General features: G+C 40.6%; 1 protein-coding gene across 1 annotated transcript; it reads left to right on the plus strand.

Annotated features, from left to right (window-relative positions):
- The first annotated feature begins 10,264 nt into the window (after positions 1–10,264).
- Positions 10,265–11,479, plus strand: LOC138898079 (uncharacterized). The gene is made up of 3 exons (XM_070184114.1): positions 10,265–10,625; positions 10,998–11,133; positions 11,248–11,479. The coding sequence occupies exons 1-3, from the start codon at positions 10,265–10,267 to the stop codon at positions 11,477–11,479; spliced, it is 729 nt and encodes a 242-aa protein (XP_070040215.1).
- Positions 11,480–14,420: the final 2,941 nt, after the last annotated feature.

A 14,420-nucleotide genomic window follows, 5' to 3' on the forward strand; every position in this document is an offset into this window, starting at 1 on the left:
GTATTGCCGCCTTGGGGTGATTCATCTCGAGGTCCTCCGATAAGAGTCACCGATTTTTCTCATTACTAAAGAAGAAAAACAACTTCACATGGACCCTGGAATGTCAACGGGCCTTAGAAGAACTTAAGCGATACTTGTCGAGCCTTCCGCTGCTTCACACGCTGAAGGCAGACGAACAACTATACTTGTATTTGGCAGTATCGAAAATAGTGGTAAGTGGAGTCCTAGTTCGGGAAGAACAAGGTACCCTCACCTAGAAAAACTGGCGCTCGCTTTACTAAGCGCCTTTAGGAAACTAAAACCTTATTTTTAGTGTCATCTCATATGTGTTGTAACAACTTACCCATTACGAAATATTATGCACAAACCCAAACTCTCGGGACGATTGGCCAAGTGGGCCGTTGAAATAAGTGGGTACGATATTGAATATCGACCCCGAACAACCATCAAATTTTGGCGGATTTCGTGACCGAATTTACGTCGGCTCTAATACATGAAGTGGAACGAGAGTTGTTCATAAACTCGGGGATGTCCTCGGTAATCTGGACCCTCTTTACGGACGGTGCCTCGAACGCAAAAGGGTCCGAACTTGGCATCGTTTTAAAGCCACCAACAAGCAATGTAGTTAGAAAATCTATTAGGACTGTGAAAAGCTTAGGGGCTGCGGTGATCGAAGCCAAGTGCGACTAGCCAATAGCTTGGGGGCTGAGGTGATCGAAGCCAAGTGCGACTCCCTCCTCGTGGTAAACCAAGTTAATGGAATATTCGAGGTCAGAGAAGAACGAATGCAAAGATACCTGGATAAGTTACATGTAGCATTACATCGGTTCAAGGAGTGGACCTTACAACACGTCCCCCGAGATCAAAAAAGTGAGGCTGATGCCCTTGCTAACTTAGGATCATCGGTCGAAAACAACGAGCTTAATTCGGGAGTAGTGGTGCAACTCATGAGATTGATGGTAGAAGAGGGGCATGACGAGATAAACTCTAAAAGCCTAACTTGGTATTGGAGAAACAAATACGTAGAATACCTAAAAACCGGCAAATTGCCCTCGGATTCAAAAGAATCAAGGGCCCTCCGTACAAAGGCAGCCCGGTTTTGTTTGTCTGATGATGGAACTTTATTCAGAAGAATGTTTGATGGCCCGCTGGCAATATGTCTGGGTCCAGGAGATACCGATTACGTTCTAAGGGAAATTCACGAGGGCACCTGCGGAAACCATTCGGGTGCCGAATCATTGGTTCGAAAGGTGATCAAGGCAGGTTACTACTGGATCGACATGGAAAAGGATGCGAATGAGTTCGTACAAAAATGTGATGGATTTCAATGACATGCTCCGATGATACACCAACCTGTGGAGCTGCTACATTCGGTTTTATCTCCATAGCCATTCATGAAGTGGGGAATGGACATCGTCGGGCCCCTTCTATGGGCACCCGGTAAGGTCCAATTTATTTTGTTTATGACTGACTATTTTTCTAAGTGAGTGGAAGATCAGGTGCATGAAAAGGTCGGGGAAAAGGAAGTCATCGATTTCATTTGGGACCATATCATATGTCGGTTCGGAATGCCGGCCGAGATCGTGTGCGATGACGGGAAACAGTTCATCAGTAGCAAGGTGACCAAATTTCTCAAAGACTACAAGATCAAATGGATTCTATCAACGCCCTACCACCCTAGTAGGAACGGATAAGCCGAATCGACCAACAAAACCATACTCCAGAACCTAGAAAAGAAGTTGACCGACGCCAAAGGAAAATGGAAGGAACTCTTGCCCGAAGTTCTTTTGGCATATCGTACAACCTCGAAGTCTAGTACCGGGACCACCCCGTTCTCATTGGTTTATGGAGCCGAAGCTTTGATACTAGTCGAGGTCGGAGAGCCAAGCATCAGATTCTGATATGCAACAAAGGAATCAAATGACGAGGCCATGAATACGAGCCTGGAGCTATTAGATGAAAAACATGAAGCTGCCCTTGTTCGGCTGGCTGCCCAAAAGTAGCGTATCGAGAGATATTACAACAAGAGGACCAACTTTTGGTACTTCAACGTCGGGAACTTAGTGCTAAGGAAGGTCACATTGAACACTCAAAACCCAAACAAGGGAAAGTTGGGCCGAACTGGGAAGGGACATATCATATCATCAAAATCACCGGAAAAGTATCCTACAAGCTCGGGACGATGAATGGTGAACAGCTACCGAGCAATTAGAATCTAACTCACCGAAAATGACATTACTGCTAAGGTACGACCCCGTTCGTTTTCGTTTGTTTATATTTTGGACTAACTCTTGCAGGTAATCGACGAGGAAAAGTACGCAATTTTAGGTCTGAAAGCACGAGTTGCTCTCTTTTTCCCTTGAACGATTTTGTCCCAAATGGGTTTTTCGGAAAGGTTTTTAACGAGGAAACAAGTAAATCGTGCTAACTTAGAATCGACGGCCGACAACGAACCGGTAACAGCAATCAAAATAGTATTCGGGGACTTACTTTGATCAACCTCAAACAGTGGGGGGGAATTACCCTCCGATATCGACTTTGGCATGGAAAGAGATTTCGAAATTGAAGGGTCTCGATCGATAGGATTCAATGTAAGTGCCAAACGATCAAATGGACCATGCCCTCGTAGACTACTCGAACCCTGTCGCAAAGCATGTACACATATATCCTGATTATGCACAAGAATAAAGAGAAGTCTCTTCCTTGTAATCATCTTATATTTTAAATTTCTTCTTTACATTCCTTAAAGAATTTCCTACTTCCGATCCCCTAAAGGTAACGAGCCCAATGGCCATTTAGAACCGGAGTTCGAATGATCACTCTCTCACTCGGGGGCTGCCATCCAAAAACAAGCTCGGACAGCCCAAGATACTAGACCTCGGGGGCATAAGACCTATTAGGTAACCCCCGAATTTTAAAGGCCACGGCCATCCCCGTTCGGGGACTGTTATCTTGGGCAAGCCCGGATAACTCGGGAAAGAAAGTCCTATTGGTGTCTCCCGAACTAAAAGTATACATCGACATTAATACGGCTCGGAGACGTCCGAGACCCGTAACAAAACTAGGCCTTCTAAAAAGAAAATTTTTCATAACTGATTCTAAATGCTACCCTCAAAAAGCTATAAACCTAAACTATTTTGGGAAAAGACTTCGGTAACACTGAATCCCTACAATGCCTGAACACAAAGTAACATTAAAGGCAAGGTTTGTTCAAACCTTCGAATATAACTTATATCATGCTAAGGCATTCCAACCTTTTTACAAACACAAATGATAAAACAAAGGAAAAATCTAAAAGCTGAAAGGGAAAGAAAGTCTTGTATATATTTACCAAATATGTTTTTTACAAGGGCCAAATGGCCCCGATACAGAAATTTATAATAGCCAAAAAGGCAAAGACAAAATGTCCAAAAAGATCCTAAGTGGCCTAATCTTCACCGGGAGCCGCGTCGTCGCCTTTCAGGGCCTTCGCCGCTTTCGGGCACATTAGAGTCTTCATATCTCTCGGAATCCTCCTCCTAGGGTTAATCTAGCTTCCTGGCCTTGGCCTCGAATACCTTGGCATTCTCAATCTCATCCAGCAGGTCGAGGCGCGAGTATAAAGAAAAGTGTTACGATTATTTATAACTTAAAATCTAAAGTACTTAGTAAAGAGTCACTCGAAGCTACCCGATTCAACGCTTGTTGAGCTTCATTGAACAGGCAGGACGCTTCCACCTCGTCCATCTTGGCCTGGTCCTCTTCGGTCACCAAGCACCGAAGATAGCTAGCAACCCCCACGGGGGCGGAGAAAACCCAAGCATCCTTTGGGATAGAGATTAATTATTGACCATTTTCGGTCAAGATCAGTGCTCGGAGCTGGGAATCGATCCACTAACCTCGGTCTCAAAGAAGGCTAGATGGACCCTGAAGACAGTGCTTTCTTTGGCACCGGTAAATCACCAAACCCGGTAACATCCTTCGAGGCGGTAGATTCTAAGCAATCGAAGAAGTTATTGAGATCTGCCGCCTCCTGAGGCCCCTCGTGCAGACGATCCTTTAGCATACCGACGTCGTTGATCATGGAGTCGGAGAATAGAGGAGACCCGGTGAGATCAATCACCCCAGGCGCATCTTTCGGGGCACTCTCCCCTGCTTGAGGAATATCAGCCCCGATTTCTTCTTCGACCTCCCTAACTTGGGACATATCGGCCTCGCCCTTCTCCGATTCTGGGACCTCGATCACTGCCCTCTCAGCAGCCTCCCTGGCTTGGGGCAATACGATGTAGGCTCGTACCTGAGCCACCAACTCGGAATCTTCTTCTTCTTCGGACTCATCCCTCAGTCGGTGGATTAAGTCCGATGGGAGGGCGTCGATGCTTTCTTTGGGTTTGTGCGCCTACCTCTTTTTCTATTTCCTCTTCTCCGAGTTCGGGGAACTCGGAGCCCCTTTTCTTTTCTTCTCTTTATCCTGCTTCGACGTAGGAGATTGGGAGATGACGGTTTCATCTGCGGGTGGGGGCCTCATCGCAACATCCTTCCCAAGGCCTACAAAGAAAAAGAGATGAGTAAGGTTGGAAAGAAACCCAAGTGATGTCAGTTCTAGGAAAGAATCTTACCGTGAGAACGGGCCTGCCACTGGCCCTTTGAAAGTTCGCGCCACGCACGCTCGGAATAGGGCTTCTGTGTTACGATGCCCTCGACCCACTCCTTGAGTCGAGGATCTACATCTGACATTCGAGCGACAGTTGCACCACGAAACATCGATTGGGTGAGAGGAAAGGGAAAAGCAATAAGAAAAATCTTAAAAGTGAAGTTATACTTACGTTTCATGTTCCATTTCTCGGGAAATGGAATTTACTCAGCCGGGATTATATCCGAGGTCTTCACTCGAATGAACCGGCCCAACTAGCCTTGGTCTCGGTCCTCATCTATGCTAGAGAATGGGGCCTTAACCCCGACGGGCAAATGTTACACCCTGTGCATCCCAAGGTGACGTAATGAATATGAGACTTGTTAATCATGATTTAAATAATTTTAAAGTTATAATATGGCTATATATGATGTTTGAATAGAAAATATGAAGTTTGGGAAAAATCAGATTAAAGTTGCGAAAACACAGAATAAGGATTTGCCCTATAATAGAGCTTTTTGAGAAATATATTTCATGTTCTATATGAGGTCTTTTGGGACCCAATGTATACCAAATTGAAGGTCTTGGAATGTAATTTCCAATGCTCTTAACCGTTCATTCATACGACATCCTGATAGAAAGATATAAGCGTCGGAAAATGGGCAAATGAGAGGGTGCCAAGCTAGCACCTCTTTGACTTTTCAAAAGTTGATATATATATGTCTTAACTCGTCTCTCTTCATTTTCACATAGAACCTGACCATAGAACACCATAGAACCTATCTTTGAGCTCTCTAATAGTGTTTCAAATAATATTATCATCCCGGGCACGAAATCAAGAAGCGATAACATTAAAACGATCCCTACGACGTAAGTATAGCTATATCGCCTCTCTTTATCTTTGTAGTTTGAGTTTTGGAAGGTAATTCATAGTTAAGAAAATGTTTACTTTATGTATTTAAGTGTTTAAATATCAAGGAATGTTGATAAATTCATTTTCTAATAGTTAGAACTCACGAGACGGTGATCGAAAGCCATGAGTTCGAGTTATTTGACTTGTAGTGGACTGTTTTGTGGGTTGTTTCGTGTTGCCTTTGGACTGTATATTTTTCTACTATTTAATGGAGTTTTGAAGAACAAATGGTGTGGAGAAATACCACATAATGACGGAATGGTGGGCTAGTCGTTCGTCGTTATATTGTTTTAAGTTGTTTGACACTACTTTGGTTGTCGTTTTATATATGAAGTTATTAGGGTGTGGAGGCTGTTTTGTGGTATATTGTGATGGAGATAATTTTGGAAAATGATGCTTACATGTTGTTATTATTGTGTTCTTGTTGTTGTTGGTATATGGTATTGGAGGAGGGCCTAGTTACAGGGGAGATCCTGCCCAAATTTACGAAATGAGCTACTAGTTTAAGTTGCGGACTTAGCCTTTACTCAGCACTGATTTTGAATTGAGTTGTTTGAAGAATTTCTTGTAAGGTATTAAGGACTCAACGGATTTAAGGTATGTTAAGTCTATCCCTTCTTTCTTTTTGGCATGATCCAAATGATACAAACGAAACGAGCAAAATATGCAACTTTCATAAATGATTATATTCATAGAAATACTAGGGTTGTCTATATTCTTGATTCCCCATGTGAATTATTATTATATCCTCTATTCATGGGTCTCAGAAAAATACGTATTTGATAAAGTTTGTCCGAAAGGCATATTGATTTTATGATAGTCGAGAAATCTTATTAACGTATTTCTTATGCATTTTATGTATTTATACATGTACATTGACTCGTGATCAGAAGGTGTTATATGCGCATATATTATATGTATATGGGATATGGGAAAAGGCTATGGCGTTATATACGCACCACCACCTGATCAGCTGGTATACGTTGATGATTTTTCCCACAGTGGCCGAGATGATATGATAGGATGCCCTCAGAAGCTTGATGATGTTATTAACGCATATACCTATGCATGGTATGACATTTATACGCACATGAATGACATTATAAATTTTCATGATTCAAAGAGCTATTCAGAATTTCAGGTTGAGTTCTTTACTCCATGTTTCTTTCATGTCTTTTATATACTACTGTCATGCCTTACATACTCGGTACTTTATTTGTACTGACGTTCCTTTTGCCTGGGGACGCTGCGTTTCATGCCCTCAAGTCCCGATAGACAGGTTGAGAGTTCTCCTAGTAGGCTATCAGCTCAGCAGAAGGTGTTTGTGCACCCCACTTGCTCCGGAGTTGCCTATTTGGTCACTATGATTTGAATATGTATTGATTGGTATGGCGGGGCCCTGTCCCGACCTTTATGATATTTATGTACTCTTAGAGGCTTGTAGACAGATGTTATATATATGGATACTGGTATGGCCTTATCAGCCAGTACGTCATATGTATAAGTCAGTATATCAAGTTGGGTCACCCTATATTGAGTATTTCCTCATGTTTTATTCTACTTATCTCACGAAAGCCTCTCCGACTCAATTACCTATGATAGTATAATATGAACGATACGTTACGTTGGTACTCGGTTGAGTAAGGTACCAAATGCCCATCACGGCCCATCGGTTTGGGTCATTACAGAAGTGGTATCAGAGCAGTTCTGTCCTAGGGATTCTACAAGCTGTGTCTAGTAGAGTCTTGTTTATGGGTGTGTTGTGCACCACACTTATAAGCATGAGGCTACAGGGCATTTAGGACTGTCACTCTTTCTTCTTACTCTAGATCGTGTGGTAGAGCTCAGTTGTAAGAAATTTAAACTCTTAAGTTCTATTTTATTCGTTATACAACGACATCTACATCCAGAAAGACAGTTGGTAAGAGATTGAATGTAGTTGTGGAAGAGTTGAGTCAGAGGAACTCGATTTTGCATCATGCTTATGATGAGTAAATGTAAGGCCTTTAGTAGATATGTGTGTACTACGACGTGTGAGCCTCTTGATAAGGAGCCCTAAGGCATGAATATCTATCTACCCCTATGGTAAAAAGCAATGAGAGAATCAGAAGGTAGATACAAGTTTCAACAAGTAAAAGAAGCTAGCTGAAGAAGGATACGAGGTACCCAGTTAGTGAAGATTATCTGTATTTACAATTCAAGCAGAGAAATATAAGCATGTTTGAGTTACCTTCAACTATAACAAAGATATATTCACTTGATAATACCCATTTCAGTTATGCCCTCTGGGAGCTAACATATATAATTTAAGAGAAGGATGGGATATCAGCATCCAACTAGGGTTAGAGTAACCCAAAATTATGGATGTATTGTTATCATTAGCTCACATTTCCGAGGGATATTGCAAACGTGGTAATGGTTCTCCTTGTGAGACACCCAGATGGTGCACTCTAGAATAGTACAATCAGATATGAATACTAGAATGTTCAAAAATTTCAGAAGATTGGCATTAGAATCCTAGAAGGGATAAATATTTACCTTTGTATGACTCTCGTCCCTAGTAAAGAGAGAGTGTTAGGCGACCCGAAGAATCAGTGAGTTGAATCAAGGTGGGCTAAAAGTGAAAGAATATTTTGAAGAAGTTTTCATAATAAGGTGATAGACAGAAATATTAGCAGGAGAATAAAAAAAAGAGTAAATGAAGCATTATGAGTAAGATGTGATAAATGGATGATAACGGTAAATTAAAACATGACAAGACTACAGATTCTATAGTCAAGTGAAAGAAAAGACTAGTTACAAGCCTTGAGACAATAAAAGAGTATAAACCATAAAGTCATGTCCCCATTTCGAGAAATGAGTTGGTGACTCATACATGATTACCAGAAGGAAAAGTTAGACCCCGGAGTAATAAAAATTAGTATAGGCTAGTGAATAAGATAAACTGAACATGAATTCGGGACCGAATGATTTGATAATAGTTGACATCGTGAAAATTTCAGAGATCGCGTTCCAGGCAATAATTGAATGAACAACAGAAGAATAACCTTTAAAGGTCATTCAAGAAGATGCTTCCCTAAAACAAGCACTGTGAACAGAGTTAAGCTTAAAGGACTAAGTGTGCCAGTTACACTAGGTGTCACCTTTGTGTGTAAGAAATTAAATTATCCCTAGTATAGAAGGGTTACCGCAAGGCAAGTAAGAGTCCGTGAAGATCTGAAAAGACGCCAAATATGAAGAGGTAAAACATTTATAGGTAAATCTTCATAGCAATAAATGTTAGTACTCCCCTAAAGGGGGAAGATGGTGTGATATGGTATTAATTCGGAGTTATGTGGTTAAGGTAACTATGGAATAGTAAAGGAAGAATGTGGTAGAAAGGCAAAAGAAATGAGATTGCATTTATTCAGATCCTACGGATATGATACGACTCCAGAACATTATGTAAGTATGATGACGGGGAGAGGCAGAAAGGGTTCCATCACTAGATATTATTGATAAATAAGTACAAATGAACACTGGATACATAAGGAGCCAGCGTGCGGGGTAAGTTAAGACAAAGGATATAACCCAAGAGAGATTACGCAGAATATAGATATGAGAATGGACTAACGTGTAGTTAGTAGTTGATTCAGGAAGAACCTAGTCATGGCTAAACAAGAGGATATAGACAAATCAGCAGGTTGTGCAAGATAAACATAGTGAACCCCAACATAGGGAATTCAGTCTCGCAAATATGATGACATCGTAATCCTTGAGAAATATTCAGATAGGAGTTGGGTTTGTACAGTAAAAAATTTCAGTTCAGAATCAATCTTACGAGCACAAGGGCGTAGAGGTAAGTAATTAAGGTTAATTATAGGTGAGTAAGAACATCAAAAATTCTTTCGGGTATACGATGTAATAAGCTCGCAGCTTTACAGGAGTCAAAAGGTCTCTCTTAAGTACTACAAAGAAAGACTAGCTCAGGGAATAAGGAAGAAGGCTTCAATTTAAGCATAGTGACATAAGAAAGAAATGGTCTTGCAACAACAGTCTCACAACAACATTGTATGCAGTCCATAAGAAAGTGGCACCTATCGTGGCTAATGAACGAAAAAACAATAATCAAAAGATGATATTTGAGATCATATGAATTACAGGAAATTCCAGTATTTGTGGGCAATGAGATAAGCCGTGTATTCATGCAACAAGTGGCAGAACGACCATGAAAAGTAATTGCTTATGTTTAAAGACAATTAAGAAAGAACGAGAAGAATTATCCGACCCACGATTTAGAGTTAGCCGCGGTGATTCATGCACTAAAGATGTGGAGGCACTATTTGTATGGCATTTAAGTTGATATTTTATACCATCCAGGAAATGCGAATGTAGTAGCCGACGCCCTCAACCGTAGATCTATGGGTAGCCTGTCATACTTACAGCTAGAGAAGTGTGGGATAGCCCATGAGATTTATCAGCTAGCTAGTCTTGGAGTTCGATTATTGGACTCAGGTGATACCAGAGTTACTATTCAGGACACGACAACATCCTCTTTAGTAACTGAAGTGAAGGAACGCAGTATGAGGATCCTATGCTAGCTCATTACAGAGATACATCCCCTCAAAATGAGAATACACTATTTGAGATTACAACAGATATCGAGGTCGATTATGTGTTCTAATGTGGCAGGGTTGCGCCAGCAGGTTATGGGAGAAACTCACTATTCTTGTTATTCTATTTATCCAGGAGCAGCGAAGATGTATCATGATATCAGGGGAATATACTGGTGTGACGAAATGAAGAAGGATATAACAGAGTTTGTTACTCAGTGCCCTAATTGTCAACAAGTTAAGATTGAGCATCAGAAACTCTCTGGATTGTTCCAGGCTATAGAGATTCCGACATGGAAATGGGAAGTGATTAATATGGATTTCATCATAGGCTTACCTCGTACCCAACGTAAGTTCGATGCTATATGGGTTATTGTCGATAGACTTACAAATGCAGCCCATTTTCTGTCTACCAGGACTACTTACTCAGCAGAGGATTATGCAAGACTTTACATTAGGGAGATAGTACGACTTCATGGTGTCCCTATATCTATTATCTCATATAGAGGTACTCAGTTTACACCTAATTTCTGAAGGTCCTTCCAAAAAGGATTGGGGACTCAGGTAAGTCTTAGTACAATATTTCATCCCCAGACAGACGGTCAGGCTGAGCATACTATTCAGACACTGGAGGATATGCTATGGGCTTGTATGATGGACTTCAGGGGTAGCTGGGATGGTCATCTTCCACTTATTGAGTTTGCATATAATAATAGTTATCATTCCAACATTCAGATGGCTTTATACGAAGCTCTTTACAGACGTAAGTGTAGGTCACCTATCGGATGGTTTGAGGTTGGAGAAACTAAGTTAGTAGGACCGGAGTTGGTACAATAGGCAGTTGAGAAGATTAAGCTTATACGGGAAAGGCTATTAGCAGGTCAAAGTCGTCAGAAGTCCTATGCAAATAATCGACGACGAGACTTGGAGTTTCAGGTAGATGACTGGGTATTCCTAAAGGTATCACAGATGAAAGGCGCTATGAGATTCGGTAAGAAAGGAAAGCTTAGCCCTCGGTACATTGGACCTTATACGATTATACGCAGAGTAGGCCAAGTAGCATATGAGTTAGACTTTCCTTGTAAATTGGAGTCTGTACATCCAATATTTCATGTGTCTATACTCCGTAGGTGTATTGGAGATCCCTCTAAAGTCATTTTAGTTGACGATGTTCAGTTTACAGAGCAGCTATCAGATGAGGAAGCTCTCATTGTTATACTAGATAGACAAGTTCGGAGATTAAGAACAAAGGATGTAGCTTCAGTTAAAGTACTTTGGATTAACAATAATGCGGAGGATATGACTTGGGAAGCTGAAGAAGAAATGAAGACTAGGTATCCTCACTTGTTTCCACTTCCGTAGGAGGATCAGACTGAGACATCACAACCTTTAGGTACGTATATGGAACTTGATTCTTATGTTAGATACTGTTATTGGTCGTGTGAGGCCATTGGTGTTATTGATGATTGTGGCCCTGTGTGGCTTTGTATTGTTGGGTTTGCTGTGTGACAAGTTGGTAGTAGTACCGTTACAGAGGAGACTCTGCCAAATTTTTTATAGATTTCTGGGAGTTTAACATTCGAGGACGAATGTTTCTAAGGGGGGAAGATTGTTACACCCTGTGCGTCCCAAGGTGACGTAATGAATATGAGACTTGTTAATCATGATTTAAATGGTTTTAAAGTCATAATATGGCTATATATGATGTTTGGATAGAAAATATGAAGTTTGGGAAAAATCATATTAAAGTTGCGGAAACACCCCTGTAATAAAGCTTTTTTATAAATATATTTCATGTGATATATGAGGTATTTTTGGGACATATTATAAATCAAATTGAAGTTCTTGTAATGTAGTTTCCAACTCTCCTAATCGTTCATTCATATGACATCCTGATAGAAAGATATAAGCGTCGAAATATGGGCGAATGAGAGGGTGCCAAGCTAGCACCTCTTTGACTTTTCAAAAGTTGATATATATGTCTTAACTCGTCTCTCTCTTCATTTTCACATAGAACCTGACCATAGAACACCATAGAACCTATCTTTGAGCTCTCTAATAGTGTTTCAAATAATATTATCATCCCGAGCACAGAATCAAGAAGCGATAATATTAAAACGATCCCTACGACGTAAGTATCGCTATATCGCCTCTCTTTATCTTTGTAGTTTGAGTTTTGGAAGGTAATTCATAGTTAAGAAAATGTTTACTTTCTGTATTTAAGTGTTTAAATATCAAGAAATGTTGATAAATTTATTTTCTAATAGTTAGAACTCACGGGACGGTGATCGGAAGCCGTGAATTCGAGTTATTTGACTTGTAGTTGATTATTTTGTGGGTTGTTTCGTGTTGCCTTTGGGCTGTATATTTTTCTATTATTTAATGGAATTTTGGAGGACAAATTGTGTGGAGAAACACCACAATGACGGAATAGTGGGCTAGTCGTTCGTTGTTATATTGTTTTAAGTTGTTAGACACTACTTTAGTTGTCGTTTTATGTATGAAGTAATTAGAGTGTGTGGGCTGTTTTGTGGTATATTGTGATGGAGATAAGGTTGGAAAATGATACTTATATGTTGTTATTATTGTGTTCTTGTTGTTGTTGGTATATGGTATTGGAGGAGGGCCTAGTTACAGGGGAGATGTTGCCTATATTTACGTAAACGAGCTACTAGTTTAAGTTGTGGACTTAGCCTTTACTCAATACTGATTTTGAATCTCCTTATGATATGGTAGATTGAATTAAGTTGTTTGAAAATATTCTTGGAAGGTATTAAGGACTCAACGGAGTTAAGGTATGTTAAGTTTATCCCTTCTTTCTTTTTGGCATGATCCAAATGATACAAACAAAACGAGCAAAATACGCAACTTTCATAAATGACTCTATTCATAGAAATACTAGGGTTGTCTATATTCTTGATTCCCCATGTGAAGTATTATTATATCCTCTGTTCATGGGTCTCAAAAAAATACGTATTTGATAAAGTTTGTCTGAAAGACATATTAATTTTATGATAGTCTAGAAATCTTATTAACGTATTTCTTATGCATTTCATGCATTTATACATGTACATTGACCCATGATCAGAAGGCGTTATATACATGTATATTATATGTATATGGGATATGGAAAAAGGTTATGGCGCTATATACTCACCACCACCTGATCAGCTGGTATACGTTGATGATTTTGCCCACAGTGGCCGAGATGATATGATGGCATGCCCTCAGAGGCTTGATGATGTTATTAACGCATATACCTATGCATGGTATGACATTTATACGCACATGCATGACATTATAAATTTTCATGATTCATAGAGCTATTCAGAATTTCAAGTTGAGTTCTTTACTCCATGTTTCTTTTATGTCTTTTATATACTACTGTCATGCCTTACATATTCGGTACTTTATTTGTACTAATATCCCTTTTGCCTGGGGACGCTGTGTTTCATGCCCACAGGTCCCGATAGACAGGTTGAGAGTTCTCTTAGTAGGCTATCAGCTCAACAGAAGGTGTTTGTGCACCCCACTTGCTCCGGAGTTGCCTATTTGGTCACTATGATTTGAATATGTATTGATTGGTATGGCGGAGCCCTGTCCTAACCTTGATGATATTTATGTACTCTTAGAGACTTGTAGATAGATGTCAAGTATACGAATACTGGTATGGCCTTATAGGCCAGTACGTCATATGTATAAGTCAGTATATCAAGTTGGGTCACCCTATATTGGGTATTTTCTCATGTTTTATTCTACTTATCTCACGACAGCCTCTCCGGCTCAATTACCTATGATAGTATGATACAAAAGATACGTTACGTTGGTACTCAGTTGAGTAAGGTACAGGGTGCCCGTCACGGCCCATCGATTTGGGTCGTGACAGCAAGCTTTATCAATCCCCCTCGGTAGAGTCGGGGACTATACTGACGTATGAGATGGTCGATAGTGAAGGGGAACTTGTCGAGCTTGCTCATGAATAAACGCAGCAGAATAAAAATCCTCCAAAATGAAGGATGAATCTGCCCGAGCATCACTTCATACCTTTTGCAAAAGGCTATGATAACTGGATCTAGAGGGCCCAACGTGAAAGGATAAGTATAAATACTTAGAAAACCCTCCACATGGGTAGTGATTGATTCCTCGGGCGTAGGCACCACCACATGTTTACCGACCCAATTATAATCTTCCTTGACTTTGGGGAGGAAATCGTTAGTGATGGAGCGTATATACCTCGAGACCAGCTTGCATCGACCCGGTATGGAAGGGGTTTTCTCGATCTTGAAATCGGCCCCAATCGGGC

Source organism: Nicotiana tomentosiformis, chromosome 8, assembly GCF_000390325.3.
Source record: "Nicotiana tomentosiformis chromosome 8, ASM39032v3, whole genome shotgun sequence".
In the NCBI taxonomy this organism is placed as follows: Eukaryota; Viridiplantae; Streptophyta; class Magnoliopsida; order Solanales; family Solanaceae; genus Nicotiana; species Nicotiana tomentosiformis.